Genomic DNA, 27051 nt, shown 5'->3' on the forward strand with positions numbered 1-27051 from the left:
TTCTGACATGACATGATTAGAACGCCATTTGTGGCTTCTGACATGACATGATTAGAACTTAGTAGCCTGGAATAGGATCTAATGGAGCAGCTATATGTTGTTAATTTATAGCATGGAACATACAAATTTTGATGGACTTTACATGAAGATGGAAATTTCTCCATGAATTCATTGTACCATCGCTTGTGAGTACTGATGCACCTATTAACAATAAGGTGATCTAGAAGCTTAAGATTCCTTTATAGATTAATATTTTCCGTATAGCATTTATGCAGAAGATTCATCTTAACAAGGGAAAATCTTGCAAAGAAAAGGGGGGGGGGGGACATGACATGACGAGACAATTAAGCACATATTCTTTGACTGTAAGTAGACATGGTGTATGGCCTATAATACATGTCGCACATAATTTGTATTCTACCCGGAGCATCCCAAACTTGTTTGGTAATTGGCTATTCGGCATATATAAAAATACGAGATCTTTTATCTTAGTAGCTGCGACAACCTTGGTTCGGGCGTTATGGTTATACAAGAATGATGTGGTTTTGACAAATAAAATATATTTTCTTCACTGCCACAGTTATTTACTTGTGTAGACATTGGCTCCGTACTTTGCCTGTACTATAGTGTTTGGAGCACATGGAGCTCTTTATGATGGCATGTACTAAGATGGAGAGGGTGACTAAGAAGGTCTTTTCCAAACATGGAAGGTGTTGTCTTCGAATCTGTCTTCTTAGATTGCTTGCTATTGTTATTCTTTCTGCATCAAATAACATTATGTGTTTTCGTTTCCAAGAATATTATGTCTTAGTACATGTTGTGTGCATCTAGTTCCTTCAAAATCAGAGTGAACATCAAGGGCCAATAAAAAATTTATTACCAGAAAATAGTATGCCTCACAAAAACATGTTGACAAAAGAGCAAGTGCAACTTACAAGTTATGACTAACTGAACAACGGAGATGAAACAGACATATCATGGAAGCGATCCCAAATAACAGTTTCAGCGAGAGATAAAAATGGAAGAAATGGACCATGGAAGAAATCCATAACAACATTTCAACTACTAGAATAAAAAAATGACTTGGCTCAAAGAGCACCAGCGAGATAGAATGTCTCAACTTATTAAGGCCGGCTTTCCTGCATCTTAGCTATGCCAAACTAAATCAAACGAGACGAGATGCACATAGCTGGCCATGCAATGTCATTTGAGTTGGCTAACAACATTATCCACCTTATGTCCTCATCACCAATGGATATTCATACATCTACTGGTCTAACTTACCTTACCCACTCACCATCATCTTTATAATTTTGCAAATCCTACTTGCATATTGGCAAACCAATCATATTGTTTTTAATCTTGTGTCGTAGAAATCTAGCCCTCATGTCCATCCTTGATTTTTCCACTTACCTTTAATTTAGAAATCAGTTTATATGGCCCTATAACTTCATTTACCTACTATCATTGCTAGCATGCTCCTCCACAAACATGTAAACCATTGCACTTACCTCCCCACAGTCTAGGCAGACCCATTTGAAATCTGTAAAACATGGAAGAATTGTGTGTTCAGTATTGAATGCAATGTAAAAACACATACCTTCTTTTGTTCACATTATTTAGCCAATGTGACAACATATATAGGTCTCACTTGTAAAATAAAAATATATTAACCTTGTAAACTTGTCACCTATAGCTCCAACCGTAACTCATCACTGGTATGTCACTTTTATTTCCTTTTGTACCCATTCACCTTATATCCTTATAACTTGTATTTTGCCACTCCATTTCCATGCCATTCTCGTCGAGCTCGTCACGAACATTGAAGCGATCCAGCACCTCTTACAGTCTGCTTTACATATCCATTTACATATGTATTCCATAAAAAGAGACACTGACAAATATAATATGTCAAAGGTCAATTGAATGGTAATTTGTGCCATTAACATAAATTTCCTACTTATGGTAGATTGCTAAGGAAACACCTGGAGGAAACAATGAAAAGTGTCTCGATAGTTGTAAAAGGAAGATACTTTCCTCTAGAGAGGATTGGCTCTTATCACCTCTATGAGTTCTAACATGGTTATTTACATGACATCTTTCTTCCAAGAGCCAAAATTGAGTTGGAATTATTTGTGTGGCTACTTATTTATAATAGGTTTAATAGACAAAATATGCTGAAGCGGAGACACTTCACTGTTGATATCGATTATTCTTGCATCCTATGTACTGCTATTGATGAAGAGACCATTGAGAACCTCATTTCATTTGCCCCTTTAGCATTTTTTGTTGGGCATGCATTCAAATCTAGTGGTCTCCGAATGCCTCGCGGATTCCTACCTACCTTTTGAAAATTTTATTACAATAATCTTGGTTCTCTCTAGGCGGGTTGACCTCCTTGGGAGCATCGGTTCTATCCCGTTGATGAAGAATAATGTGGCTTAGTTAGTATCCAATATATAGTGGCTGAAACTATCATGCTTTTTAGTAAATGGTTGTTTAGGACTCTTATTGACTATGAGTTATGGCATGATATACTCGGTAATAAATATATGCATTCTAAGGCTCTGTCCCAAGTCCAAAGTAAATCTGGAGGCTTCCACTTTTGGGTTGGCAACACCTTTTCTGGTTTGAACCTTCACTATCAAGGACGACTCACATGTTAGGTTTTGGCACGACTCATAGTTGAGCAATGCTCCGCCTTAGCATCTACTAGTACCTAGGGCTTTTACTGTGTCATAAGCATGTCATAATAGTAGAGGTGTTGGGTAACTTTCTGCTAGATGTGGACTTCAGACGTGACATGTTTAGGCCTTTGTTAGTAGCATGGAAGGATCTACTAGAGTGTCTGAATGTTGTTAATTTATACTACATTCGAAAATATAAGACATTTTTGCAGTTCAAATTTTAAAAATGTCTTGTATTTTGGGACGGAGGTAGTAGCACGAGACATATGAGTTTCTATGAACTTACATCAAGATGGACTCTTCTTTATGAACTCACTGTACCAGATCTTATAGATATTGATGCACCAATTAACAACATGTTTATTTTTAAGCTTAAGGTTCCTCCAAAGACTAATGTTTTTCCTATGGTATTTACGTAGAGGGGTCATCTTAACGAGGGAAACTCTAGCAAAGAAAAACTGACAAGGGAGTAGAAATGTTGTTTCTACTATCATGATGAGAAAATTAAGCACATATTCTTTGAGCAAGTATGCTCATGTTATATGGCTTATAATACATGTCATGCATAACTTGTATTCATCCAAAGCTTTCAAAACTTGTTTGGTAATTGGATTTGAGGTATACATAAAAAATGAGATCTTTTATCTTAGTAGGCATGGGGGCCCTGGTCTAGGCGCTATCATTATGCATGAACATTATGGTTTTGACAAATGGAAGATATTTTTCTACATTGTCGGTTATTAACTTATGTACGCATTGGCTCCGCACTTGGCTCGTACCACAATATCTGGAGCACTGGGAGCTCTTTATATATGGTGGCATGTATTAAGATGGAGCTGACGGCTAAGGAGATCGTTTCCAAACATGAACAATGTTCACTTTGGATCTGTCTTAGATTGCTTTAAACTGTTCTTCTTTTTGTGTCAAACAATGTTATGTTTTTTGTTTCCACAATTATTAGCTTTGTATAGATTGTGTGCATCTATATACGTCAAAATTGGAGTGGACTCTTCATACTTGCATCGCTCACGTGTTAAGAGTAAATAAAAACTTTATTATCAAAACATAGTATACCTCACAAAAACATGTTGACAAAAAGAGTAGACGCAACTTACGAGTTATGACCAACTGAACAACAAAGATCAAATAAATAGACCATGGAAGAGATAGTTTCAATGACTAAAATAAAAATGGCGGCCATGGAAGAAATCTATAACAACAATTTCAACTACTAAAATAAAAATGTCTAGGCTCAAAGAGCACCACTGAGAGACAGAATGTCTCAACTTGTTAAGGTTGGCTTTCCTGCCTCTTAGCTATGCCAAGCTAAATCAAACTAGACGACGCGCGTAGCTGGCCATGCATTGCACGCTATGGGAAAAAAACTTCTCTCCATCCTACCTTACATGGGAGGGAAAAGACTCCAAGATGATTCTTCAGGATCGACGCCGCCCGATTGCCAACCAAACCCCACATCAAAGGGCTTCATCCCACCGGAAGAGCCATCGTTGGCACTGGTACCGGCGCCGTCGTGCCCATTGGTGCTATAGCCGACACCGGTGCTGGTGTAGGCACCATCATGCCTATTGGTGCTATAGCCATTATGGACCAGGGCGTCGAGGTCCCTTCCAGATCTCACCGTCTCGAGCCAACCCTCATGTAGCGGCGGCACATGATACATCATTGGAGACCCCATGTGCATGTTTCCAGTGACGTATGGAGTGGACGATGGCGCCTGATTCATCACCTGAGACCCCATGTCCATGTTTTTGGGGACATGTGGAGCTAGCGATGATGCCTGATACGTTGCCGAAGACCCCATGTCCATGTTGTCAGGGACATATGGTGCCTGTGGCTGCAAGACAGGAGGCTTTCCACTAAATTTTGCAATGCTATCGCCCATTCTCTCGAGGATCTCCTCTAGCCTGCTACTGACGTTGGTGATTTCATCGACTTTGAGGTCGGGGAGGTCACTGCCGAGCATGGCCTTGTGTAGCAGGATCCTGATCTCGGGGTCTCGTACAATGTTTTCCTTGACCTGGAGCTTGTTGAGGCGCTGGGTGAGGAAGTCTTCCTGGTTCACCGCCTTCTTGAGCTGTCCCTCTGGCATGTTTTTGCACTGATTCAGGATATCCACTGCATCGGCGTGGGATGGGTACACCTTTGGCGCCGCATTGCCCTCGTCGTACACCAACACACAAGCCTTGGCGTTGCACATGATAGAAACCTCACCTGCCTTACTTGCTAGGTTCTTACCACGCGTCTCCAAGGTACGGCGCCGACTCGATTCGTTGTCGACGTACTCGATGGCAATCTTCTTGCGACCCATTGCCAACGGAGGGATAAAATGAACAATGGAAATTAGGTTGATGGTTTTGTCAAGGTGGGGAGATCTGATTTATAGTGGAGGATTGACCAAGATGGGGAGGCTATATCGAGAAACTTTTAACTCTACGCTCACAAAATAAGGACGTGCACTATTTTCATAAATGCATCATCAAACCAAGTATTTCCTTTCATTAAAAAGTGCTTATAATGGACCGAGGGAACAAATTTCTGTAACAAAGAACTTTGGTTTCTCTCAGGAAGCCCATGCATCTTATCCGGATATGCTTATTTTAGCTATGTACTACCAAATTAATTTTGCAATTTATTTTGTTCCAAAGTTAGATGGTTATTCAAAAGTGTACATCGTCCCATTAACCATCTACTATTAATTTTTTACCACATTAAGAAATAACAATAAATGATTTACGTAAATTATCCTATAATGTATGACGAATTAAAAATACTAAAGTTTTGCCAATTTTTCCAATACGTTAACTGAATGCGGTGTCACAACCCTAGAATAATTGCCTGTAAATAATTGCATTAGTGAGCATCACCATGCATATTTAAATTCAAAGAAATTTGAATTAAGGAAAAATCCAAAGCCTCGAAATTTAATTAAAGGGCATAGAACCCCAAAAATTGCATTCAATGTTCCAAAATTCCTTTAAAAATTATGAGAATTTTGGCGAGACTTAAATATCAAACCAAAATTTAGGAACATTTTTCAGGAATATTTTGGGACATTGAATTTAAATCATTATTTTATTTGAATTTGGATGTATATTCATAATATTTAGGATATACTCCCTCCGTTCCTAAATATAAGTCTTTTTAGACATTTCAAATGGACTACAATATACAGATGTATGTAGGCATATTTTAGAGTATAGATTCACTCACTTTGCTCCGCATGTAGTCACTTGTTGAAATCTCTAAAAAGACCTATATTTAGGAACGGAGGGAGTATTTTCAAATAACCCTGTAGTAATTTATGTGCTTCTGGAAAAGTCCATGAAGCAACATAAAAATACTCAAGGATTTTTGGCATTGTTTGAATTTTGTTTGAATTCAAAAACAGTGGCAAAAGATTAAATAACAGAAAAACAGAAAACAAAAAGAAAAAAAGAAAAGGAAATTACCCGACTTACTTGGCGGCCCAGCAGGACAGCCCAGCCCACCAGGGGCTGGACCGTCTTCTTCCCTGCACCAGTAGGCACTGGTGCCTGTCCCCCGCACACGCACACGCAGCTGCAACCACGTCCCGTGCCACCTCCTGCTTCTCCCCCGTGCCACCCCTTGCGCCTGGAAACAGCCACGATCCACTCTCCCTTCTCCCTTGCTCTGGACCTTTCTCCCTCTCCTCCAGCCTCAATCTTGAGCACCACCCGAGACCACCCAACGACCGACGTCAGAATGTCGCACCGCAATGTCCAAGAGCATCACCGCTCTCCTCCGCATCTCCAAGTTGAAGATGGCGTCCCCTCGTGCCCTGAAACCTCGCCATCGAGCCTGTTTTCATCGCCATGGACGACGAATGCCTTCGTTCGATTCGCTTCGTTCAAGCTGTCCCTGAGCCCGCTCATCTTCTCTGCCGCACCTCTATGAGCTCCTGCTCCTTCCCCTATGCTCGCGCCATCGTTCCCGTCCGCTAGCTGCCATCCCTACGAGCCGAGCTCTGCCGCCGACACCTCTCCAGCCAGCCCCGTCATATGCTAACGCCACCATTGGATGCCCCGCGCTATAGGTGTTCCAACGCGCCTAGCCTCTCGTCCGACCATGGCCGGAAATGGTCGGCCGGTGAATGACGCCGGTGAGCCACTGGCTAATTCCATCATCAACACTAATTAACCAGCACCCACAATCGTTGACAGCCTCCCCTTACTGGTTAAACCCTAGTCATCACAGGATTAAACCGGGTCGGCCACAATGCGACTGATGTGTGGACCCCATACGTCAGGTTTGACCCTGATCAACCCAGTTGACTTGCTGACATAAGGCTGACGTCATTATTACTTTTTTGGTTTTTATTAAATCAAAAATGATTTTATAAATTCTAGAAAATGTTGCAAACTTCAAAACCCATAGAATTTTAACCGTAACTCCAAATGAAATAATTTATATATGAAAAATTATCAAAAAAATATGAAGAATCTGTTTATGCCATGTTCATGCATGTTTGAAAAAGTTAACATCATCAAATAGGACAATTCATGATTATGGAATATATGGTAATTAGTTTTGGATTTGGAATTTGTTATATGTTTGCTTCAATTAATATGACTAACTATTGCATTAGGTCAATTCAGTACCTTAACATGTCATGCCATTAATTTTGTTGTGCATTGCATTGAATGTGTTTCTTTCCCTTTGTTTGTTCGTGTTGTTCCTTCTCGGTAGAAGACGGTTCCGACGTCGTGATCATTGACACCGATGAAGAGCTAATAGCTATACTATCTTTAGAAGTGCCACGCAAACAAACCCCTTGGTCATTTCAATACAATCTCACTCTCTTGCTCCTGCTCTCCTTTATTGCATTAGGACAACAACGATTCAACTGTTACCTGTTGCGGTAGTTGAACCCATTCCTCTGCATGACCTATCTTTGTTACAGTAAATAGTTAAAACAGTCTAGCATGATTAGGAATTGCTTGAGCCATGTTGTGACTACTCATCCATGTTTGGTTGCTATGCATGCTATTGCTTAGAGTTGTGTCGGGTCTGACTCATTCGGGAACGAATTGGAATGTTGTGATCATGTTTTGATGTTGAGAGCTAAGTGTGTGAACACGATTTGGTAAAGGTACCGATGAGAGGCCATGTAGGAGTACATGGTGGGCTGTCTCATTGCGACTGCCCTCAGGAACTGAGTTCTATGCATGTGATCCAAGACAGTTACTACCACACATTGGGCCCTGAAATATGACTCCTCTCGAGTTATTAATCGCCTTGATCTCTGTCTAGGAGTTGCAAATAGTTTCTGGTGTTTATAGGTAGTGCTATTTGTCTACCAAGTGGCACATGGTACAGGTGGGCTTGGGACAGACTAGGAACAGTGGCACGGTGTACCAAGCGTAGTTCCATTCGTCGAGGTGGGCTTGGGAACCCTGCGCACATCGTTTGGGGCCATGATGGAAACTTCGACCGGACTTCTGTTGCGGGTTAGTTCTAAGATATGCGATAAACCTGGACTAGAGCACTGCGTGGTTAGTCAGGTTGTGGCTGACACCCTCGCTAGGCTTCCGCTTGAAGGTTACCGAGATACATGACGTGTATATGGTGGTAAGTAGTGAGAGCGCGTGTGAAGAAGTACACCCCTGCAGGGTAATATGATCTATTTGAATAGCTGCGTCCGTGGATATGGACTACTTGGAAGACTTATATGTTTCATAGACAACTTGAAGTTGATACTCTAAAATACGCAAGATAAGTGTGAGTGCTATGGATGGCCTTCTCCTAGGGATACGGGAGAGAAACCATAGTGGTGTATTGATATGGTGAATATGTGGACTCGTGTACACTTTCTCACCTCAAAGAGTTACTGGTAGTCGTAGCACATGATAGCCACTAAGTCAAAGCTAGCTTCATGTAGTTAAAATCCACAACCCCCTTCTTGATACATGATGCATAAGTAGATAGTTCTGATGTAAGTCTGGCTGAGTACATTTGTACTCTCGTTTGCTTAATTTATGTTTTTGCACAGGAGACTTAGTCTCACTAGTAGTTCCACGTGGGCTTCGATGATTAGCTTGGGAATCCCAAACAGAGGTCTGGTTCCTATGGAGGGTCTTGTAGATAGACAGGCTTTTTAGCCTCCTTTTTTTTCCAGCTGCCTGTAGTCAGACAGGTTTATGCTTCCGCTTGTTGCTTGTATGACTTTGTATGTTGGGTCATGAGACCCATGTTTGTAATATCATGCACTACAAAAAAAAGACACATCCGTGACATTTTGGGCCGAACGAAATTTTTTCTATCATACATATGACACTTCTATGACGATAATTGTGACAAAACCTGGTATCATCATAGATGTGGTGGGCTCCTACTTCTATGATAAAAAATCATGACAGAAAATGGGCTTTTCGTCCTGGGCGGGCCGGAGACGCAGCTGCATGACATTCTTTGGGCCGTCCATGACGGAAAAACCATGGTAGAAGCGAGGGGGAGGAAAATTTCGGGGAGTTCATGATTACGGTGGGAGGTCGGGGGCCGAGCGATGCGCGTTTCTCTCGTACACGTACGCACGTGTGTGCGAGGCGTTGGCTCTAACTGAACCCGAGCGAGGCATTGGGCTATAACTGAACCCGAGCGATTGCACTGCAGGCTACGCGTTACTGAACCCGAGCGATCGATCGATGGCTGTTAACTGAACCCGATCGAGCGATTCCTTCGCTACTGCTGCTAACTGAAGCTGATCGATGCTGCCTCTAGGATGAACAGTGAGCGTTGCGGGGGGTTTGGATGAACAGTGAACGGTGGCGTTGCCTCTGGATGAACAAGACCCCATGGTGTGGTGGAGGGCTGGATGAACAGTAGACGATGGAGGGGTGCCCATGGAGGGGTGGTTGAACAGGACCCCGTGGTGTGGAGGGCTGGATGAACAGTAGACGGTGGAGGGGTGCCCGTAGAGGGGTGGTTGAACAGTAGTCGGTGGAGTAGCGCGCGGTGGAGGCTGGATGAACAGGAGCCCATGGAGGCTGGAGGAGGTCGACGGTGGAGATGAACAGTATCCCGTAGAGTCCCGTTTTGCGGTACGCCACACCCCTCCCGATGAACAGGACCCCCATTTCAACCGTAGCGCTCCAACACAAGTCCATTTCATCCATTTTGCGGTATGCCACACCCCTCCCGATCAACAGGACCCCCGTTTCGACCGTAGGAGGTCTGTTTCCTTCGTTTTGCGGTACGCCAGACCCCTCCCGATCAACAGGACCCCGTTCCGAACGTAGGAGGTCAGTTTCCTCCGTTGTGTGGTATGCCAGGCCTCGTTTCCATCGCCTGTTCCGTCCAAGCCCTCCCGATGAACACGACCACGCATTCCGTTCCGACCCAGCCAGTTGGCTCCCACGCGTTCCGTTGCCTCCCAATGAACACGGCGCATTCCGTTGCCTCCCCATGAACACGACGCATTCCGTTGCCTCCCCATGAACACGATGCATTCCGTTGCCTCCCCATGAACACACCGACAACACTGTTTCTCCGTTCCGACCCAGCCATGTACACGAGCCCTGGCCGTACGTATGCGCGAGTAGGCGTTTGAGACCCCACCCGTATGTACACATACGTGGCCGTATTTTCTTTCTTGCACCCTGGCCATTGTACGTACGTGTACATGCTACGTGCGCGCCTCTACTACGGCACGTACGCGCCTCTACTACGACACGTACGCGCCTCTACTACGACACGTGCGCGCCTCTACATCCACCAGTATATATGTACGTACACATTCGCGACCAGAATGACAACGCTACGTACGCTTCGATCAGGTGGGTCCCGACTGTTAGGCACTTCCTTGCGTGCAAAGATGTAGCTGTTGGGTCCCAGCAGTCAGGGGGGCGAATCGTTTTTTTTGCCCGGACGCACTTCCTTGCGTGCGAAGATGTAGCTGGTGGGTCCCAACAGTCAGGGGGGTGAATCGTTTTTTTGCCCGGACGCACTTCCTTGCGTGCAAAGATGTAGCTGGTGGGTCCCAGCAGTCAGGGGGAAACATTTTTTTCGTGAAATACGGTGGCCCGTCCAGTGGGTCCCCGCTGTCAGGTGGAGGAATCATTATTTTGCGCGTAATAAGGAGGCACTTCCTTGCTGCGGCCGTGGACCCAGCTGTCAGCCTCTCCACGTACAGTCCACGTCCGATGGAAGTCGTTCCTTGACCACGTTGACTACGCCGCGCCGAGAGCACCACGGCGGTGGACGATGGCGAGGACTAGGAAGGGGACGACTCGGAGCCGGGGAAGACGCAACAGTGGATGCCCACGCGAAGAGGAGTACGAGGGTTCACTGGTTCGGCTGCGGTGTGAGGCTGCTGTCGCCTCAGAATAACAGGGGGTGTGGGTGAGTAGAGGGATGGCCTGGCCAGCTGTGGGAGTAGTAGGGGGCGGTGAGGTCTCCGCGGCATCACAGCCGGCCACGGGAGGCAGGAGCACGCGGCACGACCGGTGCTGGTTTGGGCGGCTGGAGCAAGAAGACCAGAGGTTGAAGAAGCACTACGGCCGTTGGATGAACACCGTACGGTAACAGGAGCTAGAATCGTTCATATTGACTAAGTTGACAAAGCCCTCCGTCCCCGTCAAATTGGTAGGCCCACAAGTCAGCCTCCCACTATGCTGGGTTCCAGCTGGCAGGGGGAATATTCATTTTTTGTGTGTAATAAGGAGGCACTTCCTTGCGTGCGAAGATAGCTGGTGGGTCCGACATGTTAGTGGGGGGCACGTTATTTTCGCGAAATACAGAGGCCCTTCCGGTGGGTCCTAGATGTCAGGTGGAGGAATCATTATTTTGCGCGTAATAAGGAGGCATTTCCTTGTGTGCGGCCGTGGACCCAGCTGTCAGCCTCTCCATGCACAGTCTACTTCCGATGGTGTCGTTCGTTGACCACGCCGCACCGAGCGCATCCAAGGTGGTGGACGACGGCAAGGCCCCGGACAGCAACGAGCCGGAGATGGGAAGATGCGGGAGTAGAGTCGCAGACGGACAGGTGTACGAGGGTTAACTGGTTCTAATGCGTGTGGTTCGGCGGTCGGTGGAGAAGAACAGGAGGTGTGGAGGGGTGGAGGGATGGCCTGGCCAATAGTGGAGTAGCGCTTCATAGCGAAGCGTGCTAAGCAGAGCTGCTAGCAGCAGGAGGCGGGAGGTGGTCCCGGCGGCGCTGGAGGAAGAAGACGAGAGATTGAAGATGGATGCCAGTCGTTGGATGTAAATCCAACGGCTAACATGTCAGAAACATTTGTTGACTAAATTGACAACGACTTGCGTTGGCTTCGACCTATTGGCCCACATTTCAGCCTCCAAAAATGTGGCACGTATTCAACCCATTTTTTCAGAATTTACAGTCTTTTTTTTTCCGCGGTAGAATTTACAGTCAATTTGATCTTTTTTTTTGAATTACAGCCATTAGCTGGGCTGGGTGAACAAATAATGTAGCGTCCATGCGGCCCATTTATTTTATTTCCTAAAAAATTACATGCCATTTGCATTTTCTCGAAATACACGATTTTGCTGGGCTGATTCTAATTATAATGTTGGATTGGGCCAACAATGTTATCAAAAAATAAAAAGGGGCTGAGCATTTTGTTATAAATATACTTAAATAATAAGTGATATTATTACATTCGTCCTTAAATCTTACCAAGCTTTTGTACACAATCACTAGGATTTTCGTGCCAAAACAATCCAGGATTTTATTTGTTAAGAAAATATTTTTATAAGTTAATAAGATGTGGGATATTGTTTTATTACATATGTAAGTATCTGTTAAATATATGATGACAATAAAAATAATATATAATGACATATAAAATATTTTTTTTAGAAAAACAGGGAGCATCTCCCTGGTTCCATTGCTGAGAACGAAACCACAACATATTCTGATATAGCAGCTCAAAGAGCAGTTTAAAAGCAAAGGTAGAAAAGCTACAAACTAGGGGGGGTGGATGAACAAGTTCTCTGAATAACACAAATCACCTGAGCGGTGCCAAAGGCAGAGTGGATAGAGCACTCAAATGACATAAGGAGGGTCCAGCGAAGCCTTCATGGTCTACAGCCGAGGGGCTGTGTCAGCCTGCGGCGACCAGTAAGCAAGCGGAGACACCGGGATGGAAGGCGTAGCATGGTGGATGTCCCTCTTTTTCGGCGCCAGGTGCCCATCATCTTCATCAGAGATCTTGAGACGAGCCCACGGGTCCAGCCCCAGAGCAGGTTGAGTCTTGTTCAGCCACAAGTGATCGCCAACGGTTTCTGGAGGGATCTTGTTAGGGTTTCCACGAAGCTCATCAACTTGTCCTTGTCCAATCCGGAGGAGAGAATCGCCCAGTTCCTCACCATGTTCCTGATCAACCTCAAGACCTGCGGAATGGAAATCCAGGTGTTACTGAAAATCATAGCATTTCTATATTTCGAGAGGCACCAAAGGACAACTGAGCTATCAGTATTTAAAACCGAGCACTTTTTGGTAGCAATCCAGAATCTGGCGACAGATTCAAAGGATGAGCCAATCTAACTAGAGAAATATTCCTCAATGTGGGCCCAGAGATGTTTAGCAACTATACATTCAAAAAATAGATGAGAACAAGACTCTTGTTCCAAGCAGTGAACACAATCAAGGGGCATTGACCGTCCCAAACTTCATTGACACTTTTGTTAAGCTCATTGCAGACAGAGTAAATAGGCCAAAATTGGACTGCCAGGGGGATGTGCCAAACCAAGTATCTTCCCAGAACCTGGTTCTGCTCCCATCCCCTATGTTCCATCTGTAGCCAAATTTCACAGCATGCATAATAGATTTTAATCCTTTCCAGAATCTAGAGGTCTTAGGGTTGGAGGAAGGGACAAAAATATTAGGTTTATTTCCTAGGTATTTATGGGCAATAAGAAGCTTCCAGGGTTTCATGTCTTCCTCATAGAATCTTTTAATCCAAGACCCTAGAAGACAAATGTTAATTTCTTGGAGGTTAGGTATGCCTAGGCCTCCAAAATCTTTTTTCATAGAGACTAGGGCCCAATTAGCAATGTGTAGCTTCCTATTTCCCTCAAAATCATTCCACAAGTAATGCGACATCTGAGAATTGATGAGGTTCACTGCCCATTTAGGGAACTTGAAGAAGGAGAGGAGATACACTGAATGCTAGCCAAACAAGCTTATATGAGAATCAATCTACCTCTGTAAGAGAGAAGTTTGCCCCTCCACCCAGCAATCCTTTTAATGATTTTATCCAGAAGGGGTTGGATATCCTCTCTCCTTAGTTTATCATAGTGGAGAGGGATACCTAGGTACTTAATGAGGAAGTTACCTTTATTACAGACTAGAATAGAGAGGAAGTCAGCTAACTCCTGATCATCCATGTTGATAGGGATGAGTTCACTTTTAGAGTAGTTGATTCTCATGCCTGAGACTTGTTCAAAACAGGTTAGAATAGTTTTCAGATTACTAGCATGTGTGGAGTCATTGTCTAAGAAAAGGATGGTATCATCTGCATATTGAAGGTAGATGATGCCACCAGGGCAGACCTCAGGACAGAGCCCTGTAATCAGACTATGATCAGCAGCTTTGCTTAGCATTTTAATAAGAACGTCCACTACTAAATTAAACAAAAGCGGGGAGATGGAGTCACCTTGCCTAAGGCCTTTACCAGTAAGGAAAAAATCACTTCCACGGTTATTTAACTTGACCCCAACAGACCCCCATGAGTAAGTTGCTGGATCCAACTAGTCCATTTACCCCCCAAACCTCTAAGCTCCAGGAGTTTCATAAGGAAATCAAGGTCAACTTTATCGAAGGCAGTCTAAACTAGAACTACCATCTAGAGAAAAATTCTCACAAACAGAGCCTTCAGATCTGTTTTGGTGAGGGTAAATAAAGGAAGAGCATTCAATGCCATCATTAAGAGAAGTAACATCTACACCAATCTTAGCAGCAATGGCATTGAAGGAAGGATCATTAAAGTTGGAGAAGGAAGTTTGTTTCATACCCTGGGGTTTTTGCACTTCCAGGTTCTGAACCTCTTTGAGCTGTTGAGCCTTTTCAATAATGGTTCTCTTGTCACCAGCTACCCTGGCACTGGTTCTGGTGGCTTGAACAGGACCTCATTTGGGAAGGTGCTTCTCCTTAGGAAGGGCAGGGAAGTCAGAGTTGTATTTTGAGTCCAAATTGTCTGGGAGTTCAGTTGTTTCAACAAGTGCCTTTTGATCCTCTTGTAGATCTATAGAACCTTCTAATTCCATCAGATCATCATCTTTCAGGAGCTCCATTTCCCTAAGGAGGTTGAATCCATCAGTTTCATCAAGCACAGAATTCAAGATCTTTTCCTGGATGCTGAGTTGAGGAGTGTATGGAGAATCAGGGAGGTGTGTCTTGAGGACTGAAGTGGGTGTAGTTTCTCCAAGCATCTGATTGTGGCCAAAAGACTGTCCTCTGATGTTAGGGTCCCCAGAATTGGCAGCAGGACCTTTATCTGATTCAGATCTAGAGCTCCTGTTGGATTCAGCATCTTCAGTAAGATTGGTACCAGTTTCAGCTGCAGAGACATATGTACCAGCAGAGAGGTTGGTAGATGTGCCAGTTTCAGTGGGGGTTAAGGACTCCACCTCAATGAGTAGCCTGTAGATTTTGTTCCCAACTCCAAAAAGCCTTTCAGTAGGGATTTTGGAGGGATCTTTACATAAGATTTTGACCCTAACAGTTTCATCAAATGACTTGAAATTATGTTGCCAATCCACATCCAGTAAGACCCCCAGAGTGGAAGTGATTTGATCCAGCATAGTCCAGTCACACCACTTGGGGGTTCAATTTCCTGATCTTGATCCAAGTTTCTTGGAGGTCCTTTTCAGCCTCAATCCTGCCTTTCCAGACTTCAACATTGACTACAACATTGTCTTTTTTGAGACCAAAACAGGGGTATCCAGCAACTTGAACTACATCTATTTCAGGAGGGATTTTGACCAAGAATGTCCACTCATCTAGGGCATTGATTGGCCATGGCCAGTTGGTTTTGTAAATGTCTGCAAACTCAGTGGCAAGTTCCTGCTTGGTCACTTCACCAGCTTCTACCAGAACAATCCCCATATTCTTCAGGGAGCCATGATACTACGCATTTTCATCAGGTGGGTCTATGTGGTAGAACCCTAATCCTGGAGCAGCACTTCCAACATATCTAGCAGAACTGTGGGTTTTCCTTCTGACAGGGCAATTCTCAACTTTATGGGTAACCATTTTGCAGATAAAACAACTCTTGGGCTTGACACATTTATCCAAATGATGCCCTGATTCCCCACAGTTGTAGCAGATCACCTCAGAGTATGCCATAAGGCCCAAAGCAGGGGCAGGAGCAGTTTTCTGGATGTCCTATCTCTTCTTTTGCTGATTCTTGCCTTGAGATTTCCCACTGATCTGAGAGTCAGAACCACCAGCAGATTGATCTTGGGCAATTACAGGAGCCTGCCCAGATTGTGCCCCCATTTGGGGCGGAGGTGGGCCGTACCACTGCCCAACCGGCGCTCCCCCCATTGTGATAGGGGAAATTCATTGGAGTTCCTGGTTCCTTCTCATCCTCCAGCCAGATGTTGTCTCTCAGGAAGCAGAAATAACCACCAGACAGCTCAATTGAAGCAGATTGCAAGCCTAATTTCAATCTTCTGCAGGTTTGGGGGAGAGGTAAGGTAGGGGATCCACCTGCTCCGGCTCCAGTGGCGTGCTGGTGGGCATGAGTCCAGTCAAGCATTCCCATCTCGCAGCACAGCGTGGATCTCCTGAATTCACTTCTCCTTTCACCCATCGAACGAACGCAATCGGCGGCTCCCTGGGGTGGGGCATCCCGTGCTTCTCCGAGAAATCTCCTTCGAAGTAGATCCGCAGGGCTAGATTCAGCAGCTCCCAATCCACATGATCCTTGCACATCCGAGCATACCTGCGCGAGTGAGAGAACGGATTCGGTCCCTCCTCGGCTTCCTCCCTCGCAGCTTCCTCCTCTGCTTCCCTCCATTCGCGCGTGCACTGGGTCTAGGAGAGAGCGTCGTTGCAGATCCGCATCGCCCGCTCCCTCCATCTCCTCCCTCGAGTCTCCCGCAGCACCGCCGATGCGACGGAGTTGAGCGGCTGGAGCATCCGCGGGAAGGCTTTGTAGACATGTGGGAGATGCATCTTGTACATCTGCCTGTCTTCCAGCCATTCCCCCGTGGATATGGCCGGCGACTCCATGGGGCACGCGAGCGGACTTGCTGAGGGGAGCAGGCGCGCCCGGAGTCAGGAGGCGGGGGGTGGCGGCGAGATCTATGGTAGCGGCGAGGGTGGAGGTAGTGGCGGGGGCGGCGGCGAGGGTGGAGGTGGTGGCGGGGCCAAAGGGGATTGTGAGAGCGGTCATCTATTTGCCAATTATGTGAACTAAACAGTCAATATATAAAATAATTTAAATATATATAATATAGTTAGAAGGGAAACATAAGTTGGACCTGGCGTTCCTATTCTTATATAAAAAAATAGAACAGACCTCTGCGTTTTCTTCAAAAAAAATACATAAATTGGGCTGCCAAAAATAAAACCCCGGATGGGAGGTCCATAGGCCGGTCGATACATGACGGCCCTAAGAAAATACAAACAGGCCTATGGACCTCCCATCCGAGGTCGTGGGCTGTGCATGTTAAAAATGAAAGCCTAGACGGGGCAGCCCAAAATCACGTCCAACACTTGCCAAAACATCGTCCCTCGTTTTCTCTGTGTTTCGCACACTCGACATTGTGTGGGCATTTTGACTGTGCATCATATGAAGATGTGCTATGCATGAATGTTGATCAGCATGATGTTAACTAGCTGGTAGTTCCATTCTCGACCATGAATAAAACTTCCAACATGATGTTAACCCTGTTTGAAAAGGCCGTGTTAATATAAATGCTCTGCCTCTGAAAGTTGCAGTTTCTTATCTGAAACTGAACTTGCAGTTTCTTCTCTGAGAATCACATTGTCTGCACTTTTATACTCCTATGAAACTACATTTTTAAGTGCTAAAAATAGATATCTAGAATTCATAAAATACTTCATATGCTCAATACTGCAAATCTGAAATTCAAAAGACATTCATATCTGAAAGTACTCTCAAAATACACAGCACAAAACACAATTCACAACCTGCAAATACTGACAACCCTAAGCTCCTCCTGACAATTCACAACCTGCCCGACTATTGGGCTGGGGGAGGGGGCAGCCCCCTCCTATTCCTCGGCGGCAGATAGCCGCCCCATGAGACGATGTGAACGGCAAGGGAGACGATGGCGGGGAAGCGTCGTCGGGCCAACTGCTTTTCTCCTCTTGCAGTTGGGTTCGGTCGACGAAGACTCCACCGGCTCGCTCTGGCAGGACACCCTCACAAACGGCACCCTGTAGATGCTCGATCCTTCAATCTCTGGTGGATGCTCCATCTGGGATTGATACTCCCACCACCGCTCCCTCACGATCGGATTCGGTGAATCTGTTTGCTCTATGACCCAGAGGAGCAGCTCTATGTACTCCGGCGCGACTCCCTCCGGGAGTATCGCCGCCTTTTCGCTCTGTTGCAGATATTTGGCCATGGATGTCACCGTCGCCGCTAGTTGGTCCTTGTTGTCAAACCAAGACTGTATCTCCAACATCCTAGCTAGCTTCACAGGGTCGCCGTCTGTGATCCTCACGTATCGGTTGTACTCCTCCATCGATCTACTTCTCCACAACACCTTCACTCACCGGCGGTGGTTTTTGAATGGAAGAGGAGAGGAGCAGCGCTGATTTTGGATTAGAACGGGAGAGGAGCGATGCTGGTTTTGGACTGGAACAGGAGAGGAGGGGCGGTGGTTTTGAAATGGAAGAGGAGAGGAGCGGCGCTGCATTTAGATTGGAACAGGAGAGGGGCGGCGGTGGTTTAAGAGGAGAAGAGCGGAAGAGCGGCGCTGGTCTTGGAAGTATTTTTTTTGTTGTTTTGCGTATTTTGGGTCAAAGTTTGACCACGTATTGTATTTGACAAGCAAAATGTGAATGCATGTCACCAAAAATTGTATCGTTTGGTTCGTATCTGAATGTACTTTCAAATTGTATTATTTTTGCAACGTATAACATATATTTTATGTGCGAAAATCATGGTAAATTATGACCCAGAATAAAAGGGAGACTCGTTAAGTGGGGTCGCTTTCTTAATTGAAGGGTAAATTGATTTTGATTTTGATCCAGTCATAGCGCGCCGGCCCTCTTGTCCAATCCTAAATCGCTGCCGCACGCTCCTCTCCCTCTTCTCCATTGCAAAACCACCTCCTCTCCTCTCCATCATCTCCATTCCAAAACCACCGTCTCACCTCCCCCTCTTCTGATCTTCTCCATTGCAAAACCACCTCCTCTCCTCTCCATCATCTCCATTCCAAAACCACCATCTCGCCTCTCCCTCTTCTCTATTGCAAGACCACCGTCTCTCCTCCGTTTTCTAGACGCTTTACTCCATGGCGCGGGCGCAATCCATGGATACAAAGTTAGTATACTGTATACTATTTAAAAGTCGAGGGCGGGGCTTTTCCTGCGCGGTAGGCGGCAGGGCAGTTCTGCCTAGTTGGTTCGACAGAGACGCGAGAAGACGAGGGAGTAGGCTGCTGCAAACGTAGGGCTGTGTGATTTGACAGCGAGTTACTGCTAGACAGGTGGGGCCCCGTGATTTGACTTGCCATTATCATTTTAACTGCGGCGCTACGACCGGCGTGATTCTCCCGATTCCTGACCACCTCCATACATGTGCCTCTCCCAATGCTCCACAATGTAGTAGAGGCTGGCTCTTGCATGAGAGCCCACTTCTCCACTTTTTCCTTGCCTCTCTTTCCTCCACATATGCAAAAATGCCATGTAAAGCGCACTATTGTACTTACTTTTACTTGCTCCTACATGTTCTTAAGCTTGCCACATAGGCATAAAGTCTGATGTGGCAAGTTAATCAAGAAGAGAGAGACTAGTTTGGTGACCCAAGGAAGAAACGGTGCTAAGCGCGTGTACCTAGGTGAAAAGACAATTTTGAGTCTATAGCTAATTAAATGAAGCAAACTTAGCAACACCATTTCATTGGAAGAGGTCACTCCTTGGCAAATGCAATAAATACTAGTACTCCCTGTGTCCCATAATATAAGAACGTTTTGGCACTACACTAGTGTCAAAAACATTCTTATATTATGGGACAGAGGGAGTACGAAGAAAGAGATAGAGAGGAGTAAAAAAATACACTTATAGCCAACCTTGTTGTAGTATGAGTGACTAAGTGATGACTATGTATGACATGCCAACATCAGATAGCCTAACGCACCGTGTTAAATCTCCAAGGGCGCGACCGCGCGAGCGACGCGACGGTCGTGGTAGGCGCGACCATGATACGGGCTGCTGGCAGCCCTTGGATCTGAGATCAAACGATCACATGCTAAGTTGTTGAAAATTTGCAGAATAACCCTCCAGGATAGGATAGTCACCCATAGGTTTAGAATCACGCCATGCAACCGTTCAATCTCAGATCCAAGGGCTCTCAGAAGCCCGTATCATGGGAGAATGGAAAGCCACTACCCTGCCGTTTGCACGCTGGCAGTTCGCTCCTACTCGTCCCCGCACGTCCTTCAATACTATGTCGGTTCGCTCCTAGTCGTCCCGTCCATTCACATTACGGTAGTTCCACTAATCCTAACCCTCCTCCCAAATCCATGGCTTCCCAAATCTCCACGATCGGCGATGGGTACAAGGTTAGAACCATCACCGGCGATGAGTTCGACGTCATCTACACCCGTTCTTCTACGACGGTGAAAGGATGCCTTTCTCGCTTCAGACGCATGTTCAAAAACTCAGATGATGAGTGGGTGGCTGGGCTAGATGTTGGGTACACCACAGTCCTGGGACCAGAGAAGGATCTAAAGGACGAAGAGAGGAAGAAGCCCGCCGTGATCCAGGTTTGCGTACATAACGTTTGCTTGGTCTACCACATATGCCATGCCGACGTTGAGTGCCATGATTTTAAGAACTTCCTCAAGGACAAAACAGTGAAATTCGTTACTGTAGACTTTAAGAACGACAGGGATGTCCTGCGTCGGATAGGTCTCGTTGTAGGCAACCCCTTCGACCTCCAGAAGAATCGGCTGGTGTCCTCTCGTCAGCCTTCAATGCTGACCCTAGCAGGAGCCATGGTTCATCCTTCGTACGGTAAACTGGAGAAACCCCCATACACGTTTCATCATCATGAATGAGCGGAATGTACTAGATATAATGGATGGCTACCTTTGCTTCAATATCTACAAGGGTTGGATGAAGAGCAATAGCCAAGTGTGCGGTTCAAGCAAAGAAGTATCGGCCAAGAGGAAGAGGGACAAGGACGAAGTCGAGGACGTGGACGAGGACTCCGAGTAAGGTGGCAGTGTCGTTGCTCATGGTGGTTCTAATGCAGTGTCTACCAGAATAGTTGCAAAGTTTAATTTCAGGTGTGCTTAATTTAATTTGAGGAGTGTGTTGTGCTGAGCCCCCAGCAGAACTATGTTATGTTTCTTCTCGTTACTTTAACTCTTCAGTACGTACATACTAGTATTTCTTACATTTCATCTTTTAGTTGGTATAGTACTACCACTCGTTTCTTCACATTATATACGTACAATATATATGGCCAACATCATATAGCCAGCAGTTTAGTTGTCAAAAAATTTCAGGGTGCTTAGTTTTGTCAAAGAATTCCAGGATGCTTAGAGGGTGCTTGGATCCAAGGGACTTATTTTAGTCTGACTAAAAATAGTCTCTTTAAGTGGCTAAAGTTCCAAGCACCCCTGACTAAAGAGGGGCTAAAACTAGTCTTGAGACTAAATTTTTTTAGTCATTGGTACCCCTACTAAAATGTGGATTAGTCCTCTCTCTACTCATTTAACTCCTCTCCTTTAACACAGGCGAGTTCTGGATTAGAGGGTTTGGAGGATAATAAATGCTCATTAACTTGATTTTAGCCTTTTTAGTATTTGGATCCAAGCATGGGTGAGGCTAGCATGTTTTAGTCCCACTACTTTTAGTCATGGGACTAAAACATATCCAAGCACCCTCTTAGTTTTATTTGAGGGGTGGGTTGTGCTGGACACCATTATTGTGACTAGCCTTTTTAATAGTACTATATGCATAATTTGGCGACGAGCGCTCTCTATATGTACCACATTTTTTTAATTTCAAGTTTTGCTCCATGGCGCAATCCATCGATACTACTGCTATAGAAAAGTATACATTTTTTAAAAGGCTAGAGGGCGGGGTAGTCTAGCTTGGTCCGTTTCACGAGAGGCGAGGGCCTTTGTGATTTGACGCCTCATTACTGCTGGAAGGCGGGGCCTTGTGATTTGACTGCTCGTATAAATGTGCCGACGACCTGATCGAGGAGGAGCAAAGAACCGTGCGGTATACTTAAGTTTTCCACGGGAGTAGTAATGCGACGGAGGAGCAGGAAACACGGCAGCCCAGTGCCATATGGCGATAAAAATGATCTAATTTGCTAGTCATCTCATTGTTAGCATTGTTCTATTCATTCCCTCAAAAAAACCATTGTTCTATTCATGCGTCGCAGAGAACGTGACAGGTGCAGCGAAACACCCGAAGCAAAAGATGAAACACATGAGCAAAAGAAGAAGGAAGATTATCACCCCAAATGATCTAATTCACCGTGGAGTCATAACTGCTTCTTCATCTCCTCCACAACCTCCATCTCCTTGCGCGTCTCCTCCGCCATCTTCTTCATTCTGTCCATGACGCAGGATTTCTCGACGCGAGCCTTCATCATCTGTTCCACGGCCGCATTACATACCTTGATAGCAGCCGGGTGCTCGATGCGGAGCTTCACCAACTCCTCCTTCTGTTCCATGACGAGGGCCTGCAACATCTCCATCAAGGAACTACTATTCTCATGCAGCTTCTTCCATCCGGCGTTCTTCTCCTTCAACAGGTCGATCTCGTGGCAGAGCTTCGCCTTGTCCTCCTGAAGTCACAGGATTTCGCCAGTCGCCTTCTTCTCTGAGGCAATGCTCTTCTTCAGCAGCATCACCAAGCGGGCGGTCAACTCCCCCTGCTGATTGAGCTCAGCGGGCATGTTGTCGAGGCTCTCCTTGAGCAACTCCATCAAGCCTTGGATGAACTCCTTCTGCTTATTGAGGTGCTTATTGAGCTAATCGGGCATGCCGTCGAGGGATAATGACTCCAGCTCCGCCGGCTCGGCATGTTCGCCTCCGCGGCTAGGGCGCTCCTGGGAGCCATCGCCTGCCCATGAGAGATCTTTCGAGGTCTCTGCGTGGCGGCGAGCCCTCTTTTTTTCCGCAGCCTTGGTTGCCGCTCCCTTGTTATGAGTAGTTCTCTACCTAGAGCTCTGCTCACTGGCCATGGCAACGACGGACGAAGAAGAAGCACTTATGAGGAGGAAAGGTAGAGTAATTTTAGGTTAGGTAGTTCCCCTTTTTATAACCTAAGTACTAGCACTAGTACTAATACCTGCATAGTGGGAACACGTTCAGGTTTGGTACGTACTAGTAGGTGTGAGCAGGCTTTCGAATGTGATGGGAACAAGGTAAAGATTAATTGATGGTTTGGGTTTCGAGGCCCGAAACGGCTCCCGATGAGTTTAGCGGAACATAAATTTCAAGTACTACACTGCTCAAATGCGTAAATATTATGTTACTATCAAAGATTGGCACAAAATATGAAGGAGACCAATGGAAGTACTACTAGCAACCCACGATTTAACTACTCGCATGCGCGTAGTGGAGTAATAATGTCTTTCTTCCGCCCTCACGTCCACTCAATTTGCATACGTTGTATTAATTGACCATCAATTAAGTGAACGACTTTACACGCGTCAAATTATCACATGGGGTGGATCTTGGTACAAAATTGCGTCCACCCATGTACCCGCGTGTGCGTGCGAGGGAATGAGTGCGTGCTTGGCGTGCGTGCACATCTTTGCTTCATGCATGTACCGCCAGTATGGCTCAGGGAGGACGAGTAAATTCTTCTGGAACCAGCAGCACGTCACTGTGATCAATCCACGCAAGGAGGTCGCGACAACGCCTCCACATGTGCCATGTGGCTTCATGAACTGTAGGAGAGACACTGTGTAGCGTGACACTGTGTAGCGTGCCATTTTTAGCAGCAGTTGTCTAATGATCACATTCATATTAGCCTCGATATATAGTGATGTTAGGGGGGAGGGGGTAGGGCCCTTACTGCCCCCTGTCTTCGCCATTGTGCATGCGTCTGAGAGATGAAGCGGAAGGCATAGATGATGAGAGGGGGACGTTGGATATATAATTAATGTGGGTGTATTAGCTATATATGTTAATCCTATATAGAGAGGTATATATTGATCGATGTGGACGTGGGAAAGAGGGTGAGACCTCACTGGATATATCGATTGATCGGTTTGTGTAGAAAATATGAAAGACCTAGCTATATACACACATACATAGAGGAACATCGATCGTTGCGCATGCACGCGTGAGAGATAAAGAACGCCCGATATGATGGAGAGGGGGATGTGTGTGGGTGTGTGCCTTCATGGGAGACCGACCTGAAGAAAAAGATAACATGCGTGCGATGGATAATGCCGACTGGTAGTGTGTGTGCATGCATGCACGAGAGGAAGTTAGTGGTACAATTATAAAGAGAAGACTACTGTGTGGGTGTAAAAGAATAGGTGAGGTCATAATCAATGTAAAGTTGAATTCAAATATTTGAATAAGAGATCCTGATGTTTGAAACCCATGCATGCATGAATATAACAGAGATCTACACGGTGTGGTTTGGAAATGAGCATGTTGTAATGTATACACATTGAACAAGGTCAGACTGATTTGAATTTGAGATACCGATGGCAGACATCATTTGGCCACGTCGCATCCGTGCATGGACACACTATTCTAGTTGGAGATGATGGGCGGCTTTCACATCACATATCTATATCTATACCCCTATATATATAATTTTTTATATTGTGTGCGGGTAACTTTAACTTTGAAAGATGGTCGTTGGATGAGGCGAATCCGATGGTCCAAAGATGGCAAATTTGAGCACTACTGGCCGTTGGATATCATCTAGATTCCACCAGATTTCTCCACATGTATAATCTAGAAGACTCCATGGTTGAACTTAAGCATAATGCACAAACATCAAAACACAAGTACTTCTTATTTGTTCTAGAATCTTCCGTATCAGAATTGGCCAAATGTTTTTCTACATGATTTGCCATTATTTGTTTTTACTTTATGTCTTACGATGCACAATTCCATGAATCTTAAAATAGATTAGCTTTCTTATAAAAACTAGATGATTTTGAATGGAATGAACTATAAGAATTAAACGAACATCTACATCATGCATATATGACTCAAAGCTTGCATGCTATAATGTGGTATTTATTCATAATTTGGTTGCCAAATCTCATGCGTGCAATGCACGTGTACCTTACTCTAGTCTAAATGGTGTTTGTGTGTGTGTGTTGTGCGTGTTGAGGTGCAAATTGTCTTTTTTGGGTACACGTTAAGCTTGTTCTTCCGAAATTTCAAGCCGCGCCTTGTTATGCCGAAAATTCAAGCTAGCGTCTCTGTTTATCATGCTGCGAAACTCCCACCTCTTCAACCCGCGCCTTGTTACCCCGAAATATTTAAGATATATCTTTGTCTTGTTGTGCTCCGACAACTCCCTCCATCTCAACCCGCGCCTTGCTATTCCAAAATTACAATGCGCGCGAAAACTCCCACCTCCTGCGAAATCCTGACACACGAAATGCCCGTGGTACCCCTGAATCAAAAGAACCGCCTCAAATCGGTGGGGGTACTTTCTTAACTTACCCCACATTTCGGACAAGCGCGTCTCTAAGCCATGGTTCCCCACTGCCATCCCATCCGCCCACCCATTCGTACACCAAGGCCGCGAAAACCCGCGACGAAACCCCACACCCTGCTCCGTCCACCACCCAACCGGAGCCTCTTCCCCGACGACATCGTCCACAGCAACACCTCGACGTCCCTCATCCACCATACCAGATGAGGATCCATCGTCGATCTCATTGTCCCGCCGGTTCAGCCACCCCGTCCTCCACCTCCAAGGAGCTGCCCTGACGTTCCCCTTGTCTTTCGTGCCACCTCCATTCCCACACCGCCATCTTCACCTGCACCACCAGAAGAGCATCATCATCACCGTTTCCTTGGATGAAGCTGCAGCCTAATCGGCGCCACCAGAGAGGTTGTACACTAATTGCCACATTTTCTTCTTGATTCGATCTCACGGTGCTGCCGACGCTCAGTCCCGAGCCGACACGGCGCGGCTCCATCCACGGCGGCGTCGCCGGCCACTTCCTCCACAGCGTCGCTCCCTCGGCGGCGACGTCCACAACAGTAGGAGCCGCTACTGCTTTAGCTCTCGCTCGCGCTGCTGCTCTGCTCTTGCTCTCGGTCCCCTACCTGGTCTGCTCTTGCTATTGCTCTTGCTCATGCTGCTGCTCTCGCTCTTGCTCTTGCTTGTGTGCTGCTCTGATTTAGCTACACTTCAGTCGACTGAATCGACTTTTGGGTCAGTCGATTTTTAGGGGGTGGGGGGGGGGGCTCGCCGTGGTGAAGGAAGAACCAACTGCAGCGGGGAGGGGGGCTCACCGGAGAGGTACCCCACTATCTATCTTAGGGTTCAGGATGGGGGCGGTGGTCGCCGGTGGTGGCGGGGCGTTGGCGTGGCGGTGGCGTGGGGATCGCTGGAGAAAAAGCTTGGCACGGGGGGGAGGGGGGGGGGGCTAGAGGGATGGCCGGGGCGGCGGTGGACCGGCGGTGGGGAGTGTTTTCGGGGCGGGCGGGGTGGCGGGGGGCTGCTATTTGGCCAGTGGTGGCTGGCGGCTCAGGGGGGTGGACGTTGAAGATGAACCGCAGGCCCTTGATTTCGTATCCAACGACTGCAAAATCGACTAACCAGAGATGAAAAAGTCAGTCGACCGACTTGTAGCCTCACCTTTCTAGTGCGTTCAGTTTCGACAGCAAAATTCAGTTTCGACAGTTAAGTTCAGTTTCGACAGTTAAGTTCAGTTTCGATAGTTAAATTCAGTTTCGACAGTTATGTTCAGAGATGAGCGGCTGATGTATTTTACATCTAGCACTTTGTGGTTATTTATTTTACGTCATGTATTGGAGATGCTATTAGAATTCCACTCAGGTTAACGTTGTTCGTTGTCTCTCTTGTCCTGCTTCAGCCTCGGCGTCGTACAACTCACTGGAGCTGCTCCAACGACGAAACCCTCCATCACAGCGGAGCAGTACCTCGGGCTCCATCTCCAGACGCCTAAGATCTTCTTCCCCT

At 46.0% G+C, this 27051-nt stretch overlaps 1 protein-coding gene across 1 annotated transcript; it reads right to left on the minus strand.

The window, feature by feature from the left end:
• Positions 1–4089: 4089 nt before the first annotated feature.
• Positions 4090–5016, minus strand: LOC125555461 (uncharacterized). Its single transcript, XM_048718432.2, has one exon. The coding sequence runs from the start codon at positions 5014–5016 to the stop codon at positions 4090–4092; it is 927 nt and encodes a 308-aa protein (XP_048574389.2).
• Between the last annotated feature and the right edge of the window lie 22035 nt (positions 5017–27051).

Source organism: Triticum urartu, chromosome 1A, assembly GCF_056163025.1.
Source record: "Triticum urartu cultivar PI428250 chromosome 1A, HENAU_Tu73, whole genome shotgun sequence".
NCBI classification, from domain to species: Eukaryota; Viridiplantae; Streptophyta; class Magnoliopsida; order Poales; family Poaceae; genus Triticum; species Triticum urartu.

Excerpts from the sequence above, each read along its gene's own strand:
- LOC125555461 (XM_048718432.2), bottom strand. The coding sequence starts at position 5,016 with ATGGGTCGCAAGAAGATTGCCATCGAGTACGTCGACAACGAATCGAGT.